At 61.9% G+C, this 23056-nt stretch overlaps 1 protein-coding gene across 1 annotated transcript; it reads right to left on the bottom strand.

The window, feature by feature from the left end:
* Positions 1–28: 28 nt before the first annotated feature.
* SYNPO (synaptopodin) lies at positions 29–22504 on the bottom strand. Its single transcript, XM_030957596.1, has 4 exons — positions 22316–22504; positions 14239–14954; positions 3249–5197; positions 29–2016 (listed from the first exon to the last, which is right to left on the bottom strand). The coding sequence occupies exons 2-4, from the start codon at positions 14699–14701 to the stop codon at positions 1249–1251; spliced, it is 3180 nt and encodes a 1059-aa protein (XP_030813456.1). The 5' UTR covers positions 14702–14954; positions 22316–22504; the 3' UTR covers positions 29–1248.
* Between the last annotated feature and the right edge of the window lie 552 nt (positions 22505–23056).

Below are 23056 nucleotides of genomic sequence, written 5' to 3'. Positions count from 1 at the left end.
GGGACAGATCAGAGCCAGCCTGGGTGGAATAACGGAGGTTTATTTCAGAACTGGGTATACAGCGATGTGGTGAAGGCAGGCTGTGGTGGCTGCTGGAGCCAGGGGGGAGATGTGTCCTGGGAATGGGGGGCTGTGCTCCAGGAGGGGCAGCTGCAGTGTGGAGGTGCTCCAGGGATCAGGGATGGCTTCAGCAGTGTGTCCTGGGGAAAGGGAAGGGATGATGGGCTCCATGAATGGGAATATGCCAGAGCCCTGGCAGCCCAAACCCAGCCCCCTCTCCAGGGCTGGCCCCAAGCTGTGGGGACACTGACATTGTCAGAATCACCTTCTGTGCCAACACCTCCTTCAAACCCTCTGCAACTTCTACCATTTCCTTCAGCTCCTACAGTTCCCCACCTGCCCTGGCTGTCACAGCACCCGTTGGTTCCTGTATGTTCCTCCATCCATCAGAGTGGGGATGGGATGTGGTGAACTTGGGTATGGGGACAGTGACAGGTACACGGTGGGGCTGTCCCTCTTGGTCTGGGCAGGGTGGGAAGGCACCTGTAAACAGTCCCCTTAACATGGCAATAAATAACTTTGGCTCTTTTTGGTCTCTAGGGAAAGAAAGATTTGGGAGAATTCTTTGAGAAGGAGTCAAAAGTAAAAAAAAAAAAAAACCAAAACAAAAAAGGCAGTGAGGAACTGGGGGGCTGGAACTAAAAATTAAATTTTCCTCTCCAAAATCTGGTTTTAATTGACACCAGCTAAATCTAGAGGCTGGGAGAGCCTGGTCATGGCATCCAATCGATGCAGCCCACCCGCAGCAGATGTGCCCCCCCGGGGAAGCAGAGCTGCAGTGACACCGCGGGATAACACCTGGGGGCTGCGGACAAGGGCTCACGGGGCACCACCAAGCCCATCCCACGCTGGCTGTGCCGGATGGGGCTGGCGGGCAGGCAGGGACGGGCCGGCTCCCCACTCTGCCTGCTGAGCACGCAGTCCTGCCCCGAAAGGTCAGCGTGGTAAAAATAGAGCGGGGCCATGGGACGGCGGGGGCGGGAGGCACCTGACCCCGCTGGCACACAGAGGGGTCGTGGCAGCTCCGAAGGGACGCTGTTTTTTGGGGGGACACTGTTTTTTGGGGGGACGCTGTTTTTTGGGGACCTCAGCCCCGGGGGTTGGTGTGTTCCCGGTGGGGGATGAGCGGGGCCATCACCCGGGCTGACGGGTGCAGGGAGAGGGGTTTTTTGGCTGGGGCTGGCTTGTCTAGGAGGTGCAGGGAGCCCCTGAGGGCAGAGCCCCCGTCTTCAGCCGCAGGCTGCTGCTCCAGCCCCGGGGACAGAGGTTGAAGCTGTGGATTCCCGGGCTCTTGGTCCCCGAGTCTTCGGAGTCGAGGGAGACGTCCGAGTCCGTCGGGGACCGGGAGGTGCCGCGCTTGGCTGGGGACCGCCCGCCCACCACGGGGGATGGCAGGGGGCTCTTGGGGACGGGGGAGAGCCGGGCCACGGGGCAGGGAGAGGCGCTGGATGGCAGCAGGAGGCGGCGACCCTCTGCCCAGGGGGCTCGGGGCATCCCGGGGGAGGCGCAGGGCTGGGGGCTGCCTGCCCGGGGCGATCGCAGGGGGCTCTTGTGCGTGGGCGAGGGGCTGCCCAGGCTCCCCAGCGCGCTGCCCGCTGCCTGCAGCGCCGGCGCTCTCGGCCCCAGCCGGGGCGATTGGGGCAGGCTGGGGGGCCCGGCGGGGATGGGGGTGAAGGGCCGGGAGCTCTCCAGCCCCGCGGCTCTGGGAGAGGAGCTCTTCCTGCGGGCCGCGTTGATGATGTTCCTGGCCAGCCGCGCTTGCATCTGCCGGCTGGCGCGGGGCTCCGCGTCCTGCCGCAGCGGGGACAGCGACCGCTCGCTCCACGGAGGGGACGTGGGGGGCCCCTCATCCAGCTCGGGCACCGAGGCCGGGCTGGCCCAGCCGTCCAGGCTGCCCGAGCGCCGCGCCAGCCGGGGCGTCCAGGTGGGCGATGCAGGGAGGGACGAGCGCCTGTCCTGGAGAGGGACAGAGAGCGGGTTAGTGACTCTGGGGGACGCGGGCACAGAGCAGGGTACAGCGGCAGGAGGGTGCCGAGGGAAGATTCGTGCTGGCACAGCCCCACAGGAGCTGGGGATGTCTCCCTGTGCGTTGCACTCCTCCAAGGGGTCCCCAAAACGCATTTGACTCTGCACCCCCTCGCCCACCAAGGAGATGGGGGCAGGCTGAGCCTGCTGTTAATCATCCTTGCCCAGAATATGTCCCAGGACCTGTCATTACCTGCAGCTTCCTAAAGGCTCCCTCTGGGGGATGCTCGGGGCCTCCCTTGCACTGCCCCAGGATCCATCACCCAGCACTGCTCCCCGGGCAGCAGGAAAGAGAAGAGCCAGGTGTGACAGCGCAGAGAGTGTATTCAGAAAGGGGGGGGAAAGAAAAATGCAGAAGTCAAGCACAGTCAAAAGGCAACTTGGCACCATGGGGAAAGTGGCAGGAGGGCATGGGCAGGGGCACAGCTGGATGACAAGCCTTGGGCTGAGCATCACCCAGCAGCCCTGCCCTCGGCACATCCCTTGCTTCCAGCCATGCCACACTGAGCCCAGGTGGGGACAGGGACCCCACAGGGACCCTGGGCCCAGCGCCACTGGGCTCTGCCATTCCCCGAGGGGTGCAGTTCTTCCTCCACAGTGAGGAAGCGAACGAGGACAGATCCTGAAGGAGCAACAGAAGAGCCAGGAGCAGGCACAGTGAGGCAGAAAGGCAGTGTGTCCCCTCCAGGTTTGCTTTGGTAGGAAGCTGAGAAGAGCCCAGGACAGAGGGGATGTGGAGGAGCAGGCAGAGCTCTGAGAGCTGGAAAAGTCAGAGATGAGGAGAGGAGGGAGCCAGAGGTGTGATGCTCCATAAGAGTTTCCAGGAGAGAGAAGAGCAAGAGCAGCCCTGTGGGACAGGCAGGCTCCTGCTGCCTCTTTGGGAATCCTGCACCTCTGTGCCCAGTTCCTGCTGCCCCCCCGGGACTCCTCAGCTCCTCTTGCACAGGGGCTCAGCAGCACCTGTCACCCACTGTCCCAGTGCTGCAGCCTCACATCACAACCACTTCTTTTTTCTATTTTCTTCCCCCTCCCCACAACTTTTTTTAGTGGTTGGTTTGGCTTTTGGCTCTCCCATGAGCAGTTAGTTAGGGAGGACTCAGACTAGCACCGCTGTGTTTTTCTCTCTGCCACCACTACTTGTAGTAAAAGGAAGGTTTCCACACCTGCGGCTCGATGCCGGCATTCCTGGTGGAGTAGGAGGGCCGGGGTGCCTGGAATCCGGCCTTAGCCCGCGGCGGCAGCAGGCGGCAGGGCGAGGCCAGCAGCGCCTCGGCCGGGGCTGCAGGGCTGGCTCGGCTCTCCTGGCTCAGGGGCAGAGCCCCGGCAGCGCTGGGGAAGGGGCTGGCACTGCTCTGGCCGGCGCTGGGCACCACGGGGGGATGCCAAACCGGGGAAGGAGGCAGCGGAGAGGTCGGGCAAGAGGCTTGCTGGGGGTAGGGGTAGGAGTCGGGAAGAGAGGGTCTGGGTGGAGGCACCTCCTGGGGCATGGACCTTGTCGGCCCCTTGGATGGGGAGAGGATGAAGAGAGAAGACTGGAGCTGGTAAGGCTGGTGCCTGGAGATCTCCAGCTCCTTCTGGGACACCTCGTTCTCCATGAGGTTGTTGCCATACAGCGATGCAGGAGGGGTTTTGGGGGGCCTGCAGGGACTCTTGGAGGGGCGTCTGGAGACCATGGGTGACAGGTAAGCATTGTTGTCATACTTCCAGGAGGGAGGCAGGGACATGGTGGGCGATGGTGACCGCAGCAGCTCGGGCTGCGAGGGGGCCTCAATGATGAACTTCTCCATCCTGGACTGTCGGCGGGCAAAGAGCTCGGCCCCCTTCCCTCTCGCTTCAGTGAGGATGTGGCTGGGCTGTGGCTTCTTCTTGGGCTGGATAGTGGGAGACTTGAGGCAGGAGGACCACGCTGGAGCATCCTCAGCTGGTGGGAGGTGCTGCACCCCCCTGGCTGTGCTGTTGGGGACAAAGTTCGCAGCTTCAGCCCCGAGGGCAAAGGGCTCATCCTCGGTGCTGGGCTCCCCCTGCTCCTTCTGCTTCTTCCTGCTGTCTGCACTCTGAACCAGGTCCAGCAGGTCGGGGTTGGGGCTCAGCTTTGGCTTCTCCAAGAAGGTGAACATGGACTTTCTGCTGGCTCTGCGTGCAGCCGACTCCTCCAGGATCCCTGTTTTGGGCAAGGGGTTTGGTCCGCTCACCCCACAGCCCAGGAGGGGATCCGGCAGCACCTTCTGCTCCTGGCTGGGGTACAGGGCCGAGTAGGCAGGGGGGGAGCGGACACGGGTGAGGGGTGGGGGGCTGCTGAGGGTCTCTGCATAGGTTGGTGGTGGGGGCAGCTCGGGGGCAGGGGGTTCCTCGGCCGGCTGGGCACTGGCGGGGGATGCCTGGGTGCCGAAGGGTCTGGCTGTCCGGTTCTTCACGGGCTTGGGCTTGGCCAGGGTGAGATGGACCTCGTAGTACTGCCGGCCCTGCGTCCCCTTCTGCTGCTGCCCGCCTGGGGGTGCCATCCCTGTGGCTGTCCCCGCTGGCGCACTGGGCACCTCGCTGGGCACCTCAGCGGGCACCTCACCGGGCACTTCACGGGGCACCTCACTGGGCACTTTGACGTTCTTCCCCTCCTCGCGGTTCTGCGGCAGGACAAAAGCCGCCGTGTTCGGCCCCGCAGGGGCTGCTGCATTTCCGAGCCCCTCCATCCCTCTCTCCATCCCGCTGGCCGCCTGCTCCTGCACGCCGTTGGCGGCGGCCGCTGCCATGTTCTCCTTCAAGTAAACGCTGAGTGGGACCTGCTGGGCTTCAGCAGGAAGCTCCTGGCACGGGGAGGCGTTTGCCAGCATCCCTTCTCCTGGGTTGCCAGGCTGGCCAGGCTCTGGTTTCATGCCCTGGCCCTGGCTGTGCTCCATGGCTCCGTGGCGAGGCCGGGGCTCGGGGGGGCTCATGGGCAGCCCCCCGCCATGCCCGGCCCCCGTGAGCCCCTCAACGCGCTGCCGGCGCCGGTGGAAGAGCAGCACGCCCTTGGAGCTGGGGCCGGGCGCCGTGGTGAGCTGAGCGGCGATCCTCTGGCTCCGCGCCTTCGCCTCCTTCAGCTCCTTCTCCGAGAGGCTGGCGCTGCGGGAGAGACCTGGGCACAGAGGAGAAGGGGATTAGGGCCCTCAGAGGGAATGTGGGGTGGCATCCTCCCCCCCAGGACTGGCAGCCCTTCCTCCAGGTATCCCCCGGCATCCCGACTCTTCCCTGGCAGGTGGGAGAAGGCAGGAGCGATGCACCGAGGCTGGGATACACGGTCCGGGGGCAACGGGGACCCAGCACAGCCGTCACAAAGATTCTGGGACAGATGGGAAGGCCCGGGGGACACCTAGTGACACTCAGGACGTTTCCACCACCCCTCCCCGTGTTTCGGCTGGGCTCTGCGCACCCACCGCGCTGACCACATGGGAAAGGAATGTCTCGGAGCGGCTCTCGGGTTGCAGCTCACATTGCAGCTCACATGGCTTCGGCCCCGGCTCACAGAGGCAGTGGCGGGGGAGAGGCCAGCGGGTGTTCCCCGGCCCCTCGCCCCGAGTCCCGGCACGTTCAGCCCCCAGCGGGGGAGATGCCAGCCCACCCCGACCGCCCAGCAAGGCCGTGGGCAGCCCTGGTGGGGGACTCGTGTGCGGAGCAACACGAGATGGCAGCAGCCGACAGAGGCTGTGCAGATCCTGCCCAGCCGGACACAGCCACGGACACAGCGAGGAGCCACCCTCGCGCCTCGGGACTCAAGACGAGCGCTAAAAGCGATGTGCTAAAAGCCTGGCCCGAGCCCCGCGGCGAGCAGCCCGGTGCCGCTGGCTTCTCCTGTGCCGGACAAAGGTCAGGGCACCAGCCCTTCCCTAACACCGAGAGGATGTGGAGCTGCCGGGAATGCATTTTCTCAGCGTGAGCCATTTCCTATGAGCTTGCCCCCCCCGAAAGCACCCGTGGGAAGGGCAGTGTCCCCCACCCTGCCGAGGCCGCTGTTGGGCACAGACACCATCGGCATCAGCCCCGCACCCAGCAAGGGCGCAGCCCCGCTCCAAAGGCACTGCCAGGATGGCTCTGATGGTGTCTCTGCTCTGCTCCGGCCCCAGCAGGGAGGTGGGTGGCCAAGGCAGCCCGTTCACAGCCCTGCTCTTCTTTCCTTCCCATCCCATCCCTTCCCGTCTTCCCTTCCTTCATGTGTTCCTCATTTTCTTGCCTTCTGTGCTGCTTGGGACTCTTCCAGGATATTTTCAGCAGTGGCTCAGCCTACCAGCGAGGGAAAGGGATGGATGACTAAGCCAAATCCTTCCAGCAAGCCCACGGTTAGCAGGAGGGCTGCTGGAAGCCGGGCAACTCCTCTTCCTCAACCTTCATCCCTTCTGCCTCCCTCAGCACCCGGCAAGTCCTTGCACACAGCTCAGGTGTGCAGGATGCCCTGCATGAAGTCTTCAGGCTGCCCGACAGGAGGGTTTTATCTGGGCAGGGGGCAGAGATGCCAGTGGAAACTCTCCTAGAGACGAGGAGCCCGTCGGCAGCGGCGTCGCCGGCGGTCAGAGTCCCCCGTTCGCGCCCAGCATTGTTGTACGCCCCGTTTGTGTTTGCTTTGGCGGCCGCACAGAGCGGGGCCGCTTCTTCCTCCGGCCGGGCTGGCTGGAGGGCGGCCAGCACCGCTGCTCCCGCTCCGCGGGGTCACCCTCGCCGCCTTTATCTCCGAAACGGAGGAGAAACGCGGCCAAGGCGCCGTTGAGAAAGAAGCCACAGGCTCCAGATGTCTGCGGGTTCCGTGCTCCGAGCGGAGCATCCATCCCCGCTTCCTCCCCAGGCCGCCGGGGCTGCCTCAGAAGCCGAGCTCTCGGCGGAGCCATTTCGCAGCCTCCTGCTCTTGCTACTGCCTTTTAACAGCAAGCGAGGGGCCCTGGGGGATCTCCCCGTGCTGGAGGGATGACTCAGCTCTCGGCCAGCCCGTTCCCGCTTGCCCTAGCCGCCAGATACGCTCCCACGTAGCCGGGACCAACACCGGGATTTGCCGGCCGGGATTTGCCGGCCGGGATTTGCCCCTGGGCGTCTCCATGGCATTGCTGGGATCAAGGTGCGCTGCAGGGTGGACTCTGACACCTAAAATCCCCTACCTGCAATCCATTTCCATCCACACCCATCCCCTCCGGTCTCCCAGCAGCCGCCCTGCCCCTGCCCACCCAGCACCGCCCATTCCTGGGCTGGTCCGCCTGGGCCCACTGGAAATTGATCCCTCAGGATGCCGCTGGGGATGCTGAGGGTAAGAATTGCTCTTCACATCCGATTTTTATGACACAGATGAAGAACACTGAAGCCTCTGGCAGTCCAGAGGAAATTGCTGCAGCCTAAGCCATGGGATGAGGTTATTCACCCAGTGCTGGAGCCTTTATCCATGTGCCATGGTGTCTGGAGGGATTCTGTCACCTGGGGCAGTTTCTACACCACACACTCCCCGCCCAGCCACAGGGAACATTCCTTCATCCTTCCCTGCCATCTCCGGCCAGCTGGCAGCCCCGGGGGCGCTCAGGTTGGTCCCTTGCCCCAGCCCCAGGCAGACAGGAGGGAGCTGAAAGCACTGAGAATGTCCAGGTGCTGGGGAGGAGAAGGAAAAGGGGTGTGGGGCTGAAGGCAGCCAAAGCCATGCAGAAAGGAGGTGAAAGTAAAATTACTCCATGTGTCCAGGGGCACTGGGAACTGGTTTCCAGCCATTACCCTGAGCCCAGTCCAAATTCCAACAGGTGACAGCTTCTCCCTTCCTTCCTTCCTTCCTTCCTTCCTTCCTTCCTTCCTTCCTTCCTTCCTTCCTTCCTTCCTTCCTTCCTTCCTTCCTTCCTTCCTTCCTTCCTTCTTCCTTCCTTCCTTCCTTCCTTCCTTCCTTCCTTCCTTCCTTCCTTCCTTCCTTCCTTCCTTCCTTCCTTCCTTCCTTCCTTCCTTCCTTCCTTCCTTCCTTCCTTCCTTCCTTCCTTCCTTCCTTCCTTCCTTCCTTCCTTCCTTCCTTCCTTCCTTCCTTCCTTCCTTCCTTCCTTCCTTCCTTCCTTCCTTCCTTCCTTCCCACATACACTGGCTTCCCATGACACTGTCCCTCGGGCAGGAAACATCTCCCTTCTCCAAATATCCCATCTTTTTCCAAGCCAATGAGCCCCACCAACCCTCTCCACTGCCATGTGCCCTCCCTGGGCTGACCCTGGGTCTCTCTTGGTCCAGGGATGCTGCAGGAGGTGCTCCCTGTGCATCCTGTGCCCCTTGGAGCTGCCAGAGTCCTGGCACACAGAATAGCTCCAGGTGCTCTTCTGCTTTAACACACTCCAACTCTGGCCACAGAAGCCTATAGATCTCTCCCTATCTATAGATTTATAGATCTCTATCTATAGATTTATAGATCTCTATCTATAGATCTATGTAGGCACTTGCTCTGCAGGTTTTCCCTTGCTCCAGGGGTGACTTCCTGAACATCCCCCAAGTGCAGGGCTTAACAGCTTCTCTCTGAGCTGTCAGCCGCCCTTCCCACAGCATGTGCAGTGCTCTCTCCTCCAGAGAGAGGATGACGAAGGTGATGAAAGGCATTTTTGTTACTCTCACTTCCTGGACAGATGGGGGGAAAAAAATTCCTTCCATCTCAGCTTTCCATGCAAAGGATGGATCCCCCTGAAGGGTGCTAAAGCAGCATGTCTGAAGTCCAGCCAGGAAAGGCTGGAATCACCATCTGACCCTAAATGAAGGTGAAGGATGTTTCAGACATGGCTGGTGAACCCATCCTGCCCTAAGGTGGACTCCAAGAGTTGAAATGGGATGAAGATTTGGCCTTAAATTGCAGTTTCACTGAACTGACAAATTCAGTGAAAGCTGATGATCCTGACATGGCTGGGATGTCACGGGAAGGAAACAGTGACTTGGAAGCTGTGCCTGGTAAGAAGTCTTTGTAGGCAGAAGACAAGAGGTACCCAATGGTACCTGCAGGGTGCCACATGTGAAATCTCAGAGTCAGAGCTGGCAGGTGACTCCAAAGTTCAGTTTGGGCTCTGTCCCTGGCCTGCTCCAGGTTTGGATGCTCAGCCATCCTGGTGCTGCAGCCCAGCTTGGTCAGGGTGTCCTACCAGACCACCCCCTGACACAGCACCCACCATCCACAACCAGCAGGCGCTTTTCCCCATTTCCAAACATTTCTTGGACTTCTGTGGTCAACCCAAACGGTGCCTCTTGCTGGCAAAATCCCACTGGCAAAACCAAGAGTGAAACCAAGACAAACCCCATTTCCACAGGGACACGCTCTGTGCCACCTGACACGAACCTCAGTGCACATCCACAGCCAGGCAATGCTGGGGAGAGGAGATCCAGTGTTTTCACCCAAACATTGAGGACTTTGGCCACTGAGGAAATGTAAGCAGGTTTTTTGGCAGAGCAGCAAGCTGGCCCCTTGCCCCAGCTACAGCTGTGCAGGATTTTTTGCAACGCATACCAACTCACCCACATTTAAGTCTGTGCACACATTCCCCTCCAGCTCCCAGTTATCCCAAATAATCTGCAGCTAGGAAAACACAGAGGGTAGCACAGACAGGCAGCTGAGCTAGCTAGAAACGGATGTGATTCAAACATATGGATAGAGAGATGAAAATTTTCTGCCTCATTCCCAGCTTCCAGCCCTCCTATGCCCCAGATACAAAACCTCCATGATGTTCTCATCCCTGCTGGCCCTGCAGCCCCAAAAAGATCTGGCTCAAGTGGAGGGTGCTGTGGTGGGATCAGCCTCTCCTGCCTGGCAGACGCTCTGTGCTGGGCCTCTCCACACGGGCGCCTTTGCCAGTGACAAAATGTGGCACAGCGAGAAAATTCGTTGCGCTTGCAAGTTCTGCCTGTGCTCTGTTCGCAGGGGCTTTGCTGGATTTGGAGCTGTTCGCCTCCCCAGCCCTGGCTGGCACTCAGCACCCAAATCCTGCTGAAATGGCCCCACAGGCTCCAAGCAGCCAGTGCTGGGGCACCCAATTCCCACACAGGGGGAGGAGAAGGGATGGTGGGGATTGAGTGGGGGCTGTCTGCCCCTGCCCATCCCCAGGTCCTGGGGGATGCACTGAGCAGCCCCAGCCCTGCATGCATCCACAGTGGGCAAGAAGAAGCAGTTGCCACCACACAGGTGGAGGCAGCACCTTCCCCAGCTGGCTAAAATCAAGCTTTTATCTTGGAAAAGGCGTCTGGAGCTGGGCAGACCTCCCCCAGGCAGCCCTGCCATCCCGAGAGCAGCAGAACCAGCCCGTCCCACGGCCGGGTACCACGGGTGCTCCATCCATCCTGCCTGGGAAATGCCTCCCAGCCCCATCGTGCCCAAAGCTGCTGGAGCTCGCTGTGACCCATCCCGGGCTGCGAGGTCCCGGGGCAGCCCCGCCGGGCCGGTGCCCCGAGAAGGTCAAACGGCTCCGAGTGTCCCTGCGGGGTGGGCAGAGCGGGGAGGGCGGCGGAACGCAACGGGGCCTTTGCTGTCCCTTGCACAACCCGTAAGGGATCCATCCTGCTGGCTGCCAAGCTCAGGGCCAGACCTCGTGTCCCCAGCATGGGTGGCATGGCCAGGGGAGGTCACGTCCCTGACGCAGGGGACAGGGGACATCGCCTGGGAAGTTCTGCGGGGCTGCGAGGTGCCACCCTGCGAGCCCCGAGGAGGACCCCAGGCCCCTCCGCGTCCCCGCCGTGTGTCCCCGCCGTGTGTCCCCGCCGTGCCTCCCACACCCACATGGGACACCCGGGTGCCGGCGGAGGGAAGCGACACCTGCCCCGCTCATTGCTGGGGACAAACCCCGCTGAGCCCCGGCTGTGCGTGCCCATCGCGCACCCTTCGCCCCCCATCGCACCCACGGGACATCTGGGCATGCACTCCCGTCCCCCCCGTGCACCCCGGACCCCTAAGCACCCCCTGCTCACCGCCATCCCCGGACACCCCGACACCCCCAGACCCCTACAGCCCCTCTGCGTGCCCACACGGCCTCCTCGCCCCGTCCGTTCTGCAGTGCCACCCCCGCCCGGAGCCCCCGGTCCCTGCCCCCGTACCCCTCCAGCCCGACCGTACCCGCGGTGCCGGTGCCGCCTCCCCGCGCAGCCCGACTGCACCGGCGAGGAGGCGGCGGCCAGGAAAGTTGCGGCAGCTCCGCCCTCGGAGCGGGCCGGGGGGGGCGGCGGGCGGGGGCCGGCCCGGGGGGGTGGCGGGTCCCGCCGGCGCTGCCCCTGCCCCTGCCCGCCCCGACAGACCGACAGACCGGACGGGACGGGTCCCCCCGCCCGGCCACTCTGGCAGCCGCCCCCGATGTTCCTGCTCTGCCGCTTTCTCGTCCCGGCTGGGTCTGCCCTGAGCCCGCTGCGAGGCGGGGGAGAAGCCTGGGCATCCCCTTACCCAGCCCGGGCATCCCCTTACCCAGCCCGGGCATCCCCTAACCCAGGTCCCCGCATCCCCTTCCCACTCCGGGGCATCTCCTTACCCCATTCTGGGGCATCGCCTTATCCCATCCCGGTGCATCCCTCTCCCCCAGCCCTACACATTCCCTATAACAGTTCTGAGCATCCTCTCACCCATCCCGGGACACCCCCTTACCCAGCCCCTCACTCTTTTTCCCTCCTCTCCCCCGCAGCACCTCACGTTTCAGACGCTGCTGGGGGTGTGGGGCTTCCCCTTCCCGCAGGTTTCCTCAGTGCTAAAGCTTTGAAGCACTTGGAGGGAGGCAAAACATCCAGAGACAAAAATCCAGCCCCGATGTCACTGCCCTGGGGACCTCCTGGAAACAGCCCTCACCCCCCTCTGCCAGGGCTGGGATGCTCCCAAGAGAACCACAGACGATCCCTGGGCAGCCAGCATCACCTCCCGCCTCCACCAGAGCTCCCTGGGGCTGCAGAGCTCCCTGGCTGCGGGTGAGACCGGCCTCACCCCCTTCCCATGCCTGTCCACACCTCAGCATGAGCTCTTGGCTTGATTTTTTGCCTTTCTAATTTCCTTTCTTCCTGCCCCTCTGTGCTTTTTTGTGCTTTCCTGGTTTTTGAGGGAGCCTGGCGCTGGCTCTGCAGCCCCCAGGGAGTGAAACCTTCCATTTATTTGCACACCAGACAGAGAAACCAGTCCTGCCTCCTGCATCTCCCAGCCCCTGCCCCTTCCCGGGGCTCCTGCGCTCCCCAGCCTGCCCTGAGAGGTGCCAGCCAGCCCGGGCTGCCGTGCTGGATGTTTGAGAGCAGCCAGCCTGGCCCTGGGCTGCTGGATGGGGACCAAAGGGGCACCTGGGACCCGCCTGGGTGGCTCCACACAGCTCAAGGTGGGGCACCCGTTTGGCTCCTGGCTCCCAGGGCCAGCCCTGCTCCACTCTGGGTGTGGGGTTGCTTTAGACTGGGGGGTGAGAATTGCTGTTGACTTTGTGATGTTGGAGGTTGTGCAGGGGGTGTCTTGGGGGGCGATTCGGGCTGTTCAGTGCAAGGGTCAGGAAGTAGTTTAGTCAAACATGCCAGCTTTGGGAGTTGGAGATGTGGGTTTCAATCCTTTCTTCCTGAGATAGGGGGGTGGGGTGACTCTAAGAAGGGGTTTAGTCTTCAATCTTTGGCTTACAAGACCAATGTTTTTATGAACTATTAGAGTTGATTAGATGCACTCTGTATGCATCCTCTTCTCCTGAAGAAACTGGAAGAGGTGGGGGGTCCAGCACCCCATGGCAGCTACAAAGAGGAGCAAGCCCCTGACACCTCCCAGGGATGCTCCTGCTGCAGGAACAGCCCCAGTGCCACTTGTGAGGGCACCTGCCCTTTCCTCTCACCCGCACTGATCCAAAGCTCTCTCCCCCAAACCTGCAGGCTTTTGGCAAGGTCCCTGCTCCCAGGACCCTCGGGGACATCCTGCCTGCAGGCTCTGGAAAGTCTGACGGGTCCTGCAGGCAGCGGCTGGTGGTGATCTCACTTGGAGGGGGAGGAAACGGGACAGACAAACTCTTTCCAACAAACCTGTTGAGTTACTTTAAAATTCCAGGCTGGCAGCAAAAGCCCTGGATGGCTGCATGGATTAGGAAAATGCTGAGCCTGGACAGAGTCAGGCCTGACCTTTCCCCACCACAGATCTGCCATCCCGGAGCAGTGAGGAATGGGAAGACTATTTGGGTCCATCTGGTTTGTGTGCTGAGCCCTGAAACACGATGCTGCTGGGGCAGCTGTGAGCCAAAGGGCTTGGCTGAGCTTCCCAGCCCGTGTCCCATCCAGGGGCCGCTGGTTTGGAGGATGCCTGACACTGCAGAAGGGCAGGGAGTGGGTTCTGGACACTGGGTTTGTGTCAAGCACCCCCAGCCGGTCCCACCCCACCCAGTGCTGGGGGCTGCCCTGGGAGAGCCAGGCTCTGAGCTGGGCAGCAGCATCCCATAATGCCATCCCCCCCATGGGGACAGGACACACCTGGCACGGTGTGGCAGCTGAGATAACAGCTGGGCAGGAGCAAAATAGAAATCAGGGTGGAAGAGGGGTTTAAAACTGGATCCAATGCCTGTAAGAGGATGGGTTCTGTGGGAGCATCTCCCACAGGGAGGTGGGGCATTCCAGGCATGGCAGCAGCCACAGGAACCCTGGGTATGGGCCTGTAGTGGTGTCACTATGGCTGAAGGGACACTCATGGGGGCAGGAATGGCTGTGGCACAGGGCTGTGAAGTGAGGAGATGGCAGGGAGCATTGTAGGAACCAACCAGACTGAAATAAACCCTTGGTTTTTAACCAGGGGCTGACAGAAATGGCCCAAAGCCATGTGAGGAACACTAGGCCATCCCAAATCGATGGAGGAGAGGTGTCCCTGTCCCAGACAGTGCCACAGGAGCTGCTCCTGCTCACTCTTGGGCAGGATCCCACCAAGCCCCATTGGGGTGAGGGCTGGGAACTCCATCCTGGCCGTGCCCCACTGAGGGATGGGCTGAGCTCCTGGGGACAGCGGGAACCCGCCCGCTGCCTTCCCACCCCCCTCCCGAGAAAAGCCACAGATTCCTCCTTATTTGTAAGGCCAAAGAGATCATCTCAAGCTAAATTAGTCCCAGCAGCTCTGCTGGAAGCCTGGGACCTCTAATCCAGGGAAAGTCCTGCCCTGGGAAGAGCTGGGTGTTCTCACCAGGAGCACAGTAGTGCCTTTCCAGGGGGACAGTGGCCAAAGGGGGTTTCTCTTACCTGTTTTCCTTGGCTCAAAGTCAGGGTTGATGAGAACCCGTTGGATCTTCACCACTTTCCACTCCTGGCTGGGATTGTCTGCTGTGGGGGGCAGCTCTGGGGCAGAGCCAGGGCACTTTGTGGGGGCTGCAGGCTCCTCTGCCAAGGCCAGGCTGCTGCCATTCAATGGGGGCTGTGGTGCATCCCCGCTGAGCCCCCTGAGGTCCCTCTGGCAGCTCCCACTCGATTTCCCTCCCAGCAGTCCCGTCCGTGCCTCCTGCTCGCCTGCCTGGGAGGCTGGAGCATCCCAGAGCTGAGGGCAGCTCTGCCCCCCTCTGCTGCCCCTCTCCTGCCAACAGCCACTGTCCCCCTCAGTGTCCCCCCTGGCTGTCCCACGGACACGGGGGGGCTGCTCAGCCTCGCCAGGCACGGGGCAGCCGGGCTGGGGGTGGAGGCAGAGCTGCTGCAGCCTTGTCCTCAGCATCTTTCTTCACTGGTTTCCTTCACTGGCGCTCCACAGCCTCTGCATGGCCAGGGGGGTGGATGGATCTTCCCTCAGAGCACGGGCAGCATGAGGGAGGGCAGCCACTACTCCTGCAGGAAGATCAGGCACGATGCCACAGGAGCAGGCAGGTTTTGGAGACCCAGATGGAGGGATGTGTCCAGGGGAGGCAGGCCAGCAAGGAGGATTATGCAGGAATTTCTCTTTTCCAGACAGAGGACCAGCACCCAAAGACCTGTGTGAAGGGAAGGAGGAGTGTTGAGGATGCTTGTGCTTGCACTGATTTCCTATGGCCACAGAGCAGCTCCCAGCAACCTCAGCCCATGAGGAAGGACCCCTTGAGATGCAATTTGGAAATGCCCCAACCCCACCACCGTGCTCACCACCCCAGCACCCTCATCCATCCATCCTCACCCTGGGGACAGCACCCTGTGCCCTGCTCGCCCTGCTTTGTCAGCCCAGATGTGGCACCCCTGTCAGTGCTCAGCCCTGGGGCACCGCTGCTCCGCAGCTGGGAGTGTCCAGCCAAGAAGCAAACCCCTGAGGATGTTGCTCAGGGTTATCAGGAACAAAAAAGGGAAAATTTCCAGCACGCAGCCAAGCTGTGTTTAACCATCGAGTGACTCATGCGGCGTCAGGACAAGCGCAGACAGAGCCACTTCCCTCCTGCCAGGCACAAATCCTGCCGGGGTGACGGAGCCAAGCACCAACACAGACGAGCTATCAGCTGGGAGAGGGGGATGTCATCTCTCCCGGGGCAGGATATGGGTTGCAGTGTACGGAAATTCCTGTGAGCCCTCTCACACAGCATCACCCAGCCCTGCTCACGGCACGGCTGGTCCTGGAATCACCTCTGGGAGATCCACAGCACCCAGGGCACGTGGAGCATGATGGATTTCCCAAGCTAACAGCCAGCTGGGGAGGAAAAGGGGCTCCTGCTCATCCCACACCCCTCCCTGAGTTACTGTGAGGTTTCTCAGTGAAATAAGAAAAAGCACCAGGTCAACATCGCAGGTTAAGCTCTGGCAGGAATACACCCTGCAGCTTCCTCGGGGCTCACACAGCTTCTCTGCAAAACTTTTCCTGTCCTTAGCAAGGTTATTTTGGAAAAGGCAGATTAGAAAGCAGGCGCTCGGGCATTTCCCAAACACAAGGCTGCATTTTTTGGAGAACGCCCAAAGGAAATCTTCTGCCCTTTTTGAAATCCTTCCTCTCTGCTGCAATTATTCAGCACAGATTTGCAAAGAGAACCTGAGGAGAAAATGTCAATGTTTCTCTCTGAAAAAGAAATTTCACCCTCGTCTTTACGTAATTTGGGGGATCAATAGTTGCAGGAAGCCACCCACATCTTTCCTTAGAAACATGGCAAGTTGTTGGAGCTGGAGAGAGCCAGTTTATCTCAAATGAGGACAAAGAGAAAGTTGCCCAGAATAGCCCCAGCCCAGCGTGGGTGGGCAGAGAACCTCTCAGGGTGGGTCTGCATCTCCCCACTCCCATTTCCTCACCCTATCCCAAGGGAGCAGGATTCTGGGGCAGCACAGTCATGTCCATCCAACACCAGAGCTGCCTTGACAGTTTGCTGGGGGAGCTGGAGCTCCCTGAAAGCATCTTCCAGAGCTTCCCATCCATGTGGGAGCGCCTTCCCCGCACGGGCATCTCCTGGGAGTGACACCCACGGCCCCGGGGGTCCCCAGGCAAACCCTTCCTGCTGAGACCCGAGCTGCGGTGTTCCCTGAGGACACTCTGCTGGGACAGGGCTGCCCACAGCACCAAATACTGAGTCAGGCGTCTGCTGCCCCCCTGGGAGCCAGGCTGGGCCCAGCACAGAGGGGGAATGATGGCAGAGCTGTGGAGAGCAGCCTCCTTCCCCCCAGGACACAGCTCCTGGGCTCTACCAGCAGTGCAGCAGGGGAATATTTATGAGTGCCACGGATCTCTAGCAGAAGCTGCTGGGCTGATGCTGTCTGTTGGAACACCAGCCAGGTAGGATGTGTGTAAATGCCTCGGGTGCATCACTGTGCTGGCAACAGCAGGCAGCAACGGCAGCCATAGCCACAAAGCCAGGCTGAGATAGCCCCCACCTGCAAACAAAGGCTGTAAAGAGGGATGAGGGTCATTTCAGACTGCATTTCAGGGGTGCAGCTCCAGAGGACGCCCAAACTGGGCAGCAGTGCCCAACTCAGTGTCCCAAGAAGCAGCTGCTCCCTGTGTCCATCTGAGAGGCTCCTCAAGCTTCCTCATGGCAACAAGTCCCTAGAGAAGCTGCAAAATGGTGCTGGGGAGGGAGTAACAACAACAACAACAACAACAAAAAATCCTTCAATTCACAAAGTGTTGAAATCTGGCAGCAAGGAGATCTTTTGCTCGGCTTCTCTTCCTGCCCACTCGCTGGCGAGTGATGCACAGCCCCCCCACCTGCCTTTCTCACACCCTGTCACCCTCCCCCCCCCAGCTATTGAAAAAAGGAAAACTAAAGTTAACTTTCCACGTCCCACACAAATATTTTTGGCAGGCGTTGCTGGCATTCAGGCTGCTGAGCCCGGGGGAGACGGGGTCTGCTCAAAGTCTTTGTCTCCATCTGCTCCCGGCACCCGGCTGGGGGTCTGGGCTGGTCTGTCCCAGACACAGAGCAGGGGCAGGAGGTGGCACAGCTGTAAAACACCGGGGGGCACCTCCAGGACAGCCCTGGGGACCGTGAGTGGCCCAGCCACGGGAGTGCCATGAAGTGGAGGGGCAGATTCGCAGCCGAACTTTGGCTCTGTCCTCGCTTCCCCGTGTTGCTCTCAGCCACATCCCTGCCGCACGCTGGGCTTTCATCACCGTGAAACGAGCCGGGAAGGGGTGTGAAAGCCGTCCCAGCCCCGCGGGGCTCTCGGGTTTCCCGGGTCAGGCAGCGGGTCGCTGTCACTCAGGCAGGACCCTGCTGCCCAGACTTGCAGTCCCCAGCTCCAGTCACAAGATCGGCGCAGTCCCTTTCCAAAATAGCCCAGCTGCAATGAATACATCTGGGGAGCTTTACACCTCCCCTGTGCCAGCAGCTGAATGTCCCCTCAGGGGAGCTGGGCACCTTCCTTCTCCACGTGGCACCTCCCTCCCGTGGCCCTTTCCCTCAGGAGAGGGGAGGCTGCATCGCCCGGGGCAGCCCCACATCGCTGTGAGGGAGCGCTGCCCTCTCAGCTGACACCGGAGACACCTCGGGTGTCACCAGCAGCGTTTGGCCGCCCTGCGCACGGCCACGCTCCCGCCTGCTGCAATCCAATATCCCTCCCGGCTCCCTGGGTACCTGGCCGGGACGGCTGAGCTGTGTGCTGGGACAAGGCACTGTGTCCCTTGCACAAGGAGCCCACTGCTAAACCCTGCAGGGGTCACCTGTGCCACCTCAGCGCCCTTCCACGGCAGAGCCAGGCTGCTCACAGCCAGAAGGGGATGGCAGCAGGACAGACACAGCTGGGCTGGGCAGGATGGAGGGAGGGAGGGAGGGAAACCTTCTCTGGCAGGGTCCAGTGCTCAGGGGAGGGGCACAGGGAAAGAGGGATGGATGTGATCGCTTCCCCCGGCAGGACCAGGGATGCTCCCTGAGGAGCAATGGCAGTGTGGACAGGCATGGCTTCGTCCTGGCTCAGGGCAGGCGCAGCAGCGTGCTGGGGAAAACAAGAGCCTTTTGCAGCGCTGATTTACTACCTGACGGAAACCGGGATGGAAAAAACAACATTCCTGAATTCCTGTCCCCGTGCAACCCCTGCGATCCGCAGCACCCTGGCCGGCCGGCGGGGACACGGGCTGGGCAGGGGCTGGGCACGGGCTGGGCACGGGCTGGACACGGGCTGGGCACGGGCTGGGCACGGGCTGGGCACGGGCTGGGCAGGGACTGGACACGGGCTGGGCACGGGCTGGACACGGGCTGGGCACGGGCTGGGCACGGGCTGGGCACGGGATGGGCACGGGCTGGGCACGGGCTGGGCACGGGCTGGGCAGGGACTGGACACGGGCTGGGCGCGGGCTGGGCACGGGCTGGGCACGGGCTGGGCAGGGACTGGACACGGGCTGGGCAGGGACTGGACACGGGCTGGGCACGGGCTGGGCACGGGCTGGGCACGGGCTGGGCAGGGACTGGACACGGGCTGGGCACGGGCTGGGCACGGGCTGCCGGTCCCTGCCCTGTGCCCACATCCTGAGCCCGCAGCTGCTGCCGAGAGGCAGCAGAGGAATGCCGGGGATGGGCACGGGGGCTGCGGGCGTGATTCAGCGCTGAGCGAGGCGAGGAGGAGGAGGATGGCAGCGGCATCCTGGCCAGCTGGACCATGTCCCCTCCCTGTCCGCCCTAGGCTGGAAGGAAGGGCTGGATGTGGGCAGATCGCATCCCTCTGAGCTGCTGCACCGCTCCTCCAGCCCGGGGCCCGTCCGTCTGTGTTCAGGGGGAGTGGAGCTCTCCCTAGGCAGCTCCCTGGGGTCCAGGCCCTGGGGAGGGCAGGGGAGCAGGACGGGGAGCAGGACGGGGATGCTGCCCCTCGGAGGGCAGCACGGCGCAGGCTGGGCTGCGCTCAGGGTGAAATGTGTTTGTACCCCAGCACAGCCATCCCAGCCCAGCCCCAGAGGGTGTTTGCCCCACTCCACCACCCCCATGCCGAGGGGGTTTTGGTCAGGTTCTGGTGCTCAGCACGCCCCCTCCCCTCCTCCCACTGCTCAGCCCATGTTCCAGTCCCAGTCCCCGAGAAATCCTGATGCTGCACAGGGTTTGCACCCATCAAACAGCAGTCTGTGCACTCCTCCAAGCAGCATCGATCCTGCTCTGCCCTCCTGGCTGGGTGCAGCAGCGAATCTTCCCCTTCCTGCCACCCCTGTGGGGCCCATCTGACCTGGGGGTCCCAGCCAGACCATGCTGGGAGCTGCCCATGTCCTGAGTGCATGACAGCCCCACGCAGGGCAGGTCCCAGCCTGTCCTGCCCTTTGCTCAGCTTGAACCCTGACCCCAGCTCCAGCTGCTGCATTCCAGGCAATGAGGACAGCCCCAGCCTGGCTCTCACAGCTGCCTCAAGCCCTTCTTCTCAGGGCAGCTCTGCAGAGCAAAGTGCCAGCTTTGCCATGTCCCACCAGCTCAGCCTGACGCCAGCCCAAGGCGTCACCAGGGGGGTGACCATCCTCAGGGACCTCTCCCCTGCTGCTGTGGGACAGAGGGGGATCAGCTGGAGCCTCAGCAGATCGCTACAGGGAGCCAGGGATGAAACTGCAGCTCAGCCTTTTCAAAGCTCAAAAGAAATGCAAAAACCAGAGAGGTCCAAGAGAGAAGATGAACTGAAAAATCAAGTCAGTGTGGCACAGCTCTCCCCAGGACTGGCACCACCATGGCAGCAGGGCGAGCTGGGCTGGCGAGCCAGGTTCTGGCAGCTTTTGGCTCCACACACCCCTGTGTGCCCGGGGCAGCTCACCCTCCTCACCCATCCTGCAGGAACATCCCAGCTCTGCACCACCAGCTCTCTGGCACAGCAGGTCCCACAGCCAGATTTCCCCTCAGAGCAGCAGCTGCCAGAGGGAGGCAAGGGAGGGAAGGGAGGGAAGGGAGGGCGGGCTGGCACAGCAGCACCTGCACGCATTTCCCAGGCAATACCAGCGCACATTTCCTGGGAGGGGAATGAAGGAACTCTCACTGAACAAAACCCTGCTCCTGGAGGAGAGCACTGTGGGGATGGGGTCACCCCTGGATATCAGCTGCCTGTTGGTGGTTGTTCCAAAACCCGTGTTGGGTGGGGAGCTCAGGGCAGCCTCTGCAGTGGGGTTGGGGTTCACCCTGCAGTGGGGGTGGAACTCACCCCACAGCCCTGAGATGAGTGGGATGAACTTTCTGGCAGTGGAGTTACAGCTCATCCTGCAGCCTCAGTGGCCCCAGGGAGCTCAGCCTCAGCAGACACAAAGCACAAGACAGCAACCAAGCAGAAAACCCCACAGGGGCTCGCAAATCCAGTTTAAACAACCTCTGAGCATTCGGGGCTGCCTGAGCTGGGACAACTGAGTCTGAGCATCTCAACTCCCCAGGCTCCAAACCAGGCTGCAGAAGTTCCCAGGTAATCCTGGGGGCTGGCACAGCCACTGCTGGCTTTTACAGCCGTGTTTGACATTGTCACAGCCCTGCCCAGGTCCTCCTGAACAGACAAACGAGGGGCCGTGACCTGGGGCTGTCAGGATCAGGGGATGTGACCTGCCAGTGCAGAGATCCGAGGTCAATAGCAGGCCTGACAGCTCAGCCAAGGTTTGCTGAGCCCACCAGCTCTGTCCTCCCCCTTGTGAGCCCCCCCACCATCACCTCCAGGCATCCCTGAAGCCCTAAAGCTCCCTGAAGAGCAGAACTGGGCTGCTAAGAAACAGGGAGCACTCCCTGCTGCCACTCAAACCTGCAGCCCTGGCCGTGCCTCGGCCCCCAGCTCTGATCCCAGGGAGGCAGGATGGGAACTGAGAGCAGGGATGGGTGCACACAGCCAGGGAGCTGCCAGGGCCAGGATAAAGGACATTTGAGCAGCACAGGGACAGAGTGCACACAAGTGCAGGGTTTGGCCCCTCTGAGCCCCACGGGTCTGTCCATGGGAAACAAAGAGCATCCCGGGGAAGGGAGTGTTTTCTTTCCAGACCAGGAAAGCAGCCAAACCCCAGCACATGCCCATTCCCAGGCCTTGGCCCCAGCAGCACAGCAGGCTGGTGGCCTTGGGACATGAGGTCCTTTCCCATGCAGCCCCCCAAGGCTGAGAGCCCGGGCAGTCCAGGCGAGGCAGGAGAGCAGCCCTGCTGCTCCTGGGGGCTCCGGGGCTCCCTGAGGCCAGGGCAGCACCACCACCTCGCTACTCAGAGGGGTCCCCCAGCATTTTGGGCTGGGGCTGTGTGTGTGTGTGTGCTCAGCAGTCTGGCTCCCTTCTGGCAGAGCCGCTTGTGCAGTAGGAATAAACACGCCGAGGACACATCCAAGCCAGTGCAAACAGCCCCTGACCGAGCTGCTCTCTCCCAACACTCTGTTTTTCTTTCTCTGCTTTTCCTCTCCTCTCTTAACCCCTTCAGGAGCCCGGGGGACCTGTGCCCAGCTGCCCTAGGAGCTGCTGGAGCCAAACCCCATGAAACCCTGGGAGCCTGACCACAAGGAAGGGCTGGGACAGCAGTGAGGTTCCAGGGTCCCCCCAGAGCACAGGGCTGGTTTTGCTGCCCTCGAGTCCCCTGGCTGTCGTTTCCCTCCCTCTTCTTCTTCCCCCTTGCCTCCTTTCTCCCCTCCACAGCTCATCCTTTCCCCAACAGCTCCGGAGGGTCCTGGGGAAAGGGCTGCTCCCCCTTCCAGCTTCCCAGTTCACCCAGCCAAGCACTGGGTGCTGGCAGGGGGGCACCTCACACTGGGCAGGACAGAGGAGCCAGGAGCCACCCACGGTGAGGAAAGCACTCCAGGGAAGCCCCCCTCCACCCTCCGCTCCTCCGGGAGCCCTCTCCATCCTGGAGGTGGCCGTGTGACACCGCTCTGTCCCCAAGGTCACCGAGAGCCAAGCCCCGCCAGCATCCCGCTGGGATGGCCACGGAGCCCGGGGCGCCTCTGGTGAGCGCGGGGATGCTCGCACTCGCCACGCTCACCTCTTTCTGTTCCCCTTGTCTCCCCTGGGGAAGTGAAGCTGGCTGCTGTCCATGCGCTCCGGCTGAGCCCGGAGCAGGTCCCGTCCCGCTGCCCCTGAGCCGTGCCCGGAGCCGGGTCCCGGAGCTGGGGCCGCAGCGCCCGGCTCGGCTGCTGCTCTGCTGCAGCCGCGCGGGGCAGGGAGAACGGGGGGAGAGGGGAGGGAGGAGGGGAGGGGGGAAATGAAACTTTAATAGCACAGAGCCCCTTTTGTTTCCCAGCATATGGGATATTTCATACATGCTGAAGGCATTAACCACCTATATTCTTCAAGCGCTGGCGGCGGCTGGGAGCGCAGCCCTGAGCCCAGCTCGGGGCACAGCGCCGGTCCTGGGGGGCTGCAGCAAGCAGCAAGCAGCCCCTCTGCCCTGGAACCCCTCCCTAAAGCAGGGACACCCTAAATTACAGCCTGGAGAGCTGCTCTGCTTCACCCAGGATCACCCCCTGCATGGTTTTGTCCCCCCAAAAGGGCAACCAAGCCCCCAAACTCAAAGCCAAGAAAGGGATGCCCCTTTCCCTGTTTTTTGGGCATGATGTGAAGTGGGGGAAGCTAACCCCAACATCCCCAGCGGCCTGAGACCCAAAACATCCCTCCTGTCCCAGGGAAATGGCAGAGCCCAAAGGTCCCATGAGCTGTGACTAACAGTGGCCCAGAGGGGCTGAGGAGGGCTGGTGGATGTCCCCTCCCTGCCCAAATCCCAAGG

The sequence above is a fragment of the Camarhynchus parvulus genome, chromosome 13, assembly GCF_901933205.1.
Source record: "Camarhynchus parvulus chromosome 13, STF_HiC, whole genome shotgun sequence".
Lineage (NCBI taxonomy): Eukaryota > Metazoa > Chordata > Aves > Passeriformes > Thraupidae > Camarhynchus > Camarhynchus parvulus.
Note: the sequence above shows the minus strand (reverse complement) of the source record. Positions and strands in the feature narration are given on the sequence as shown.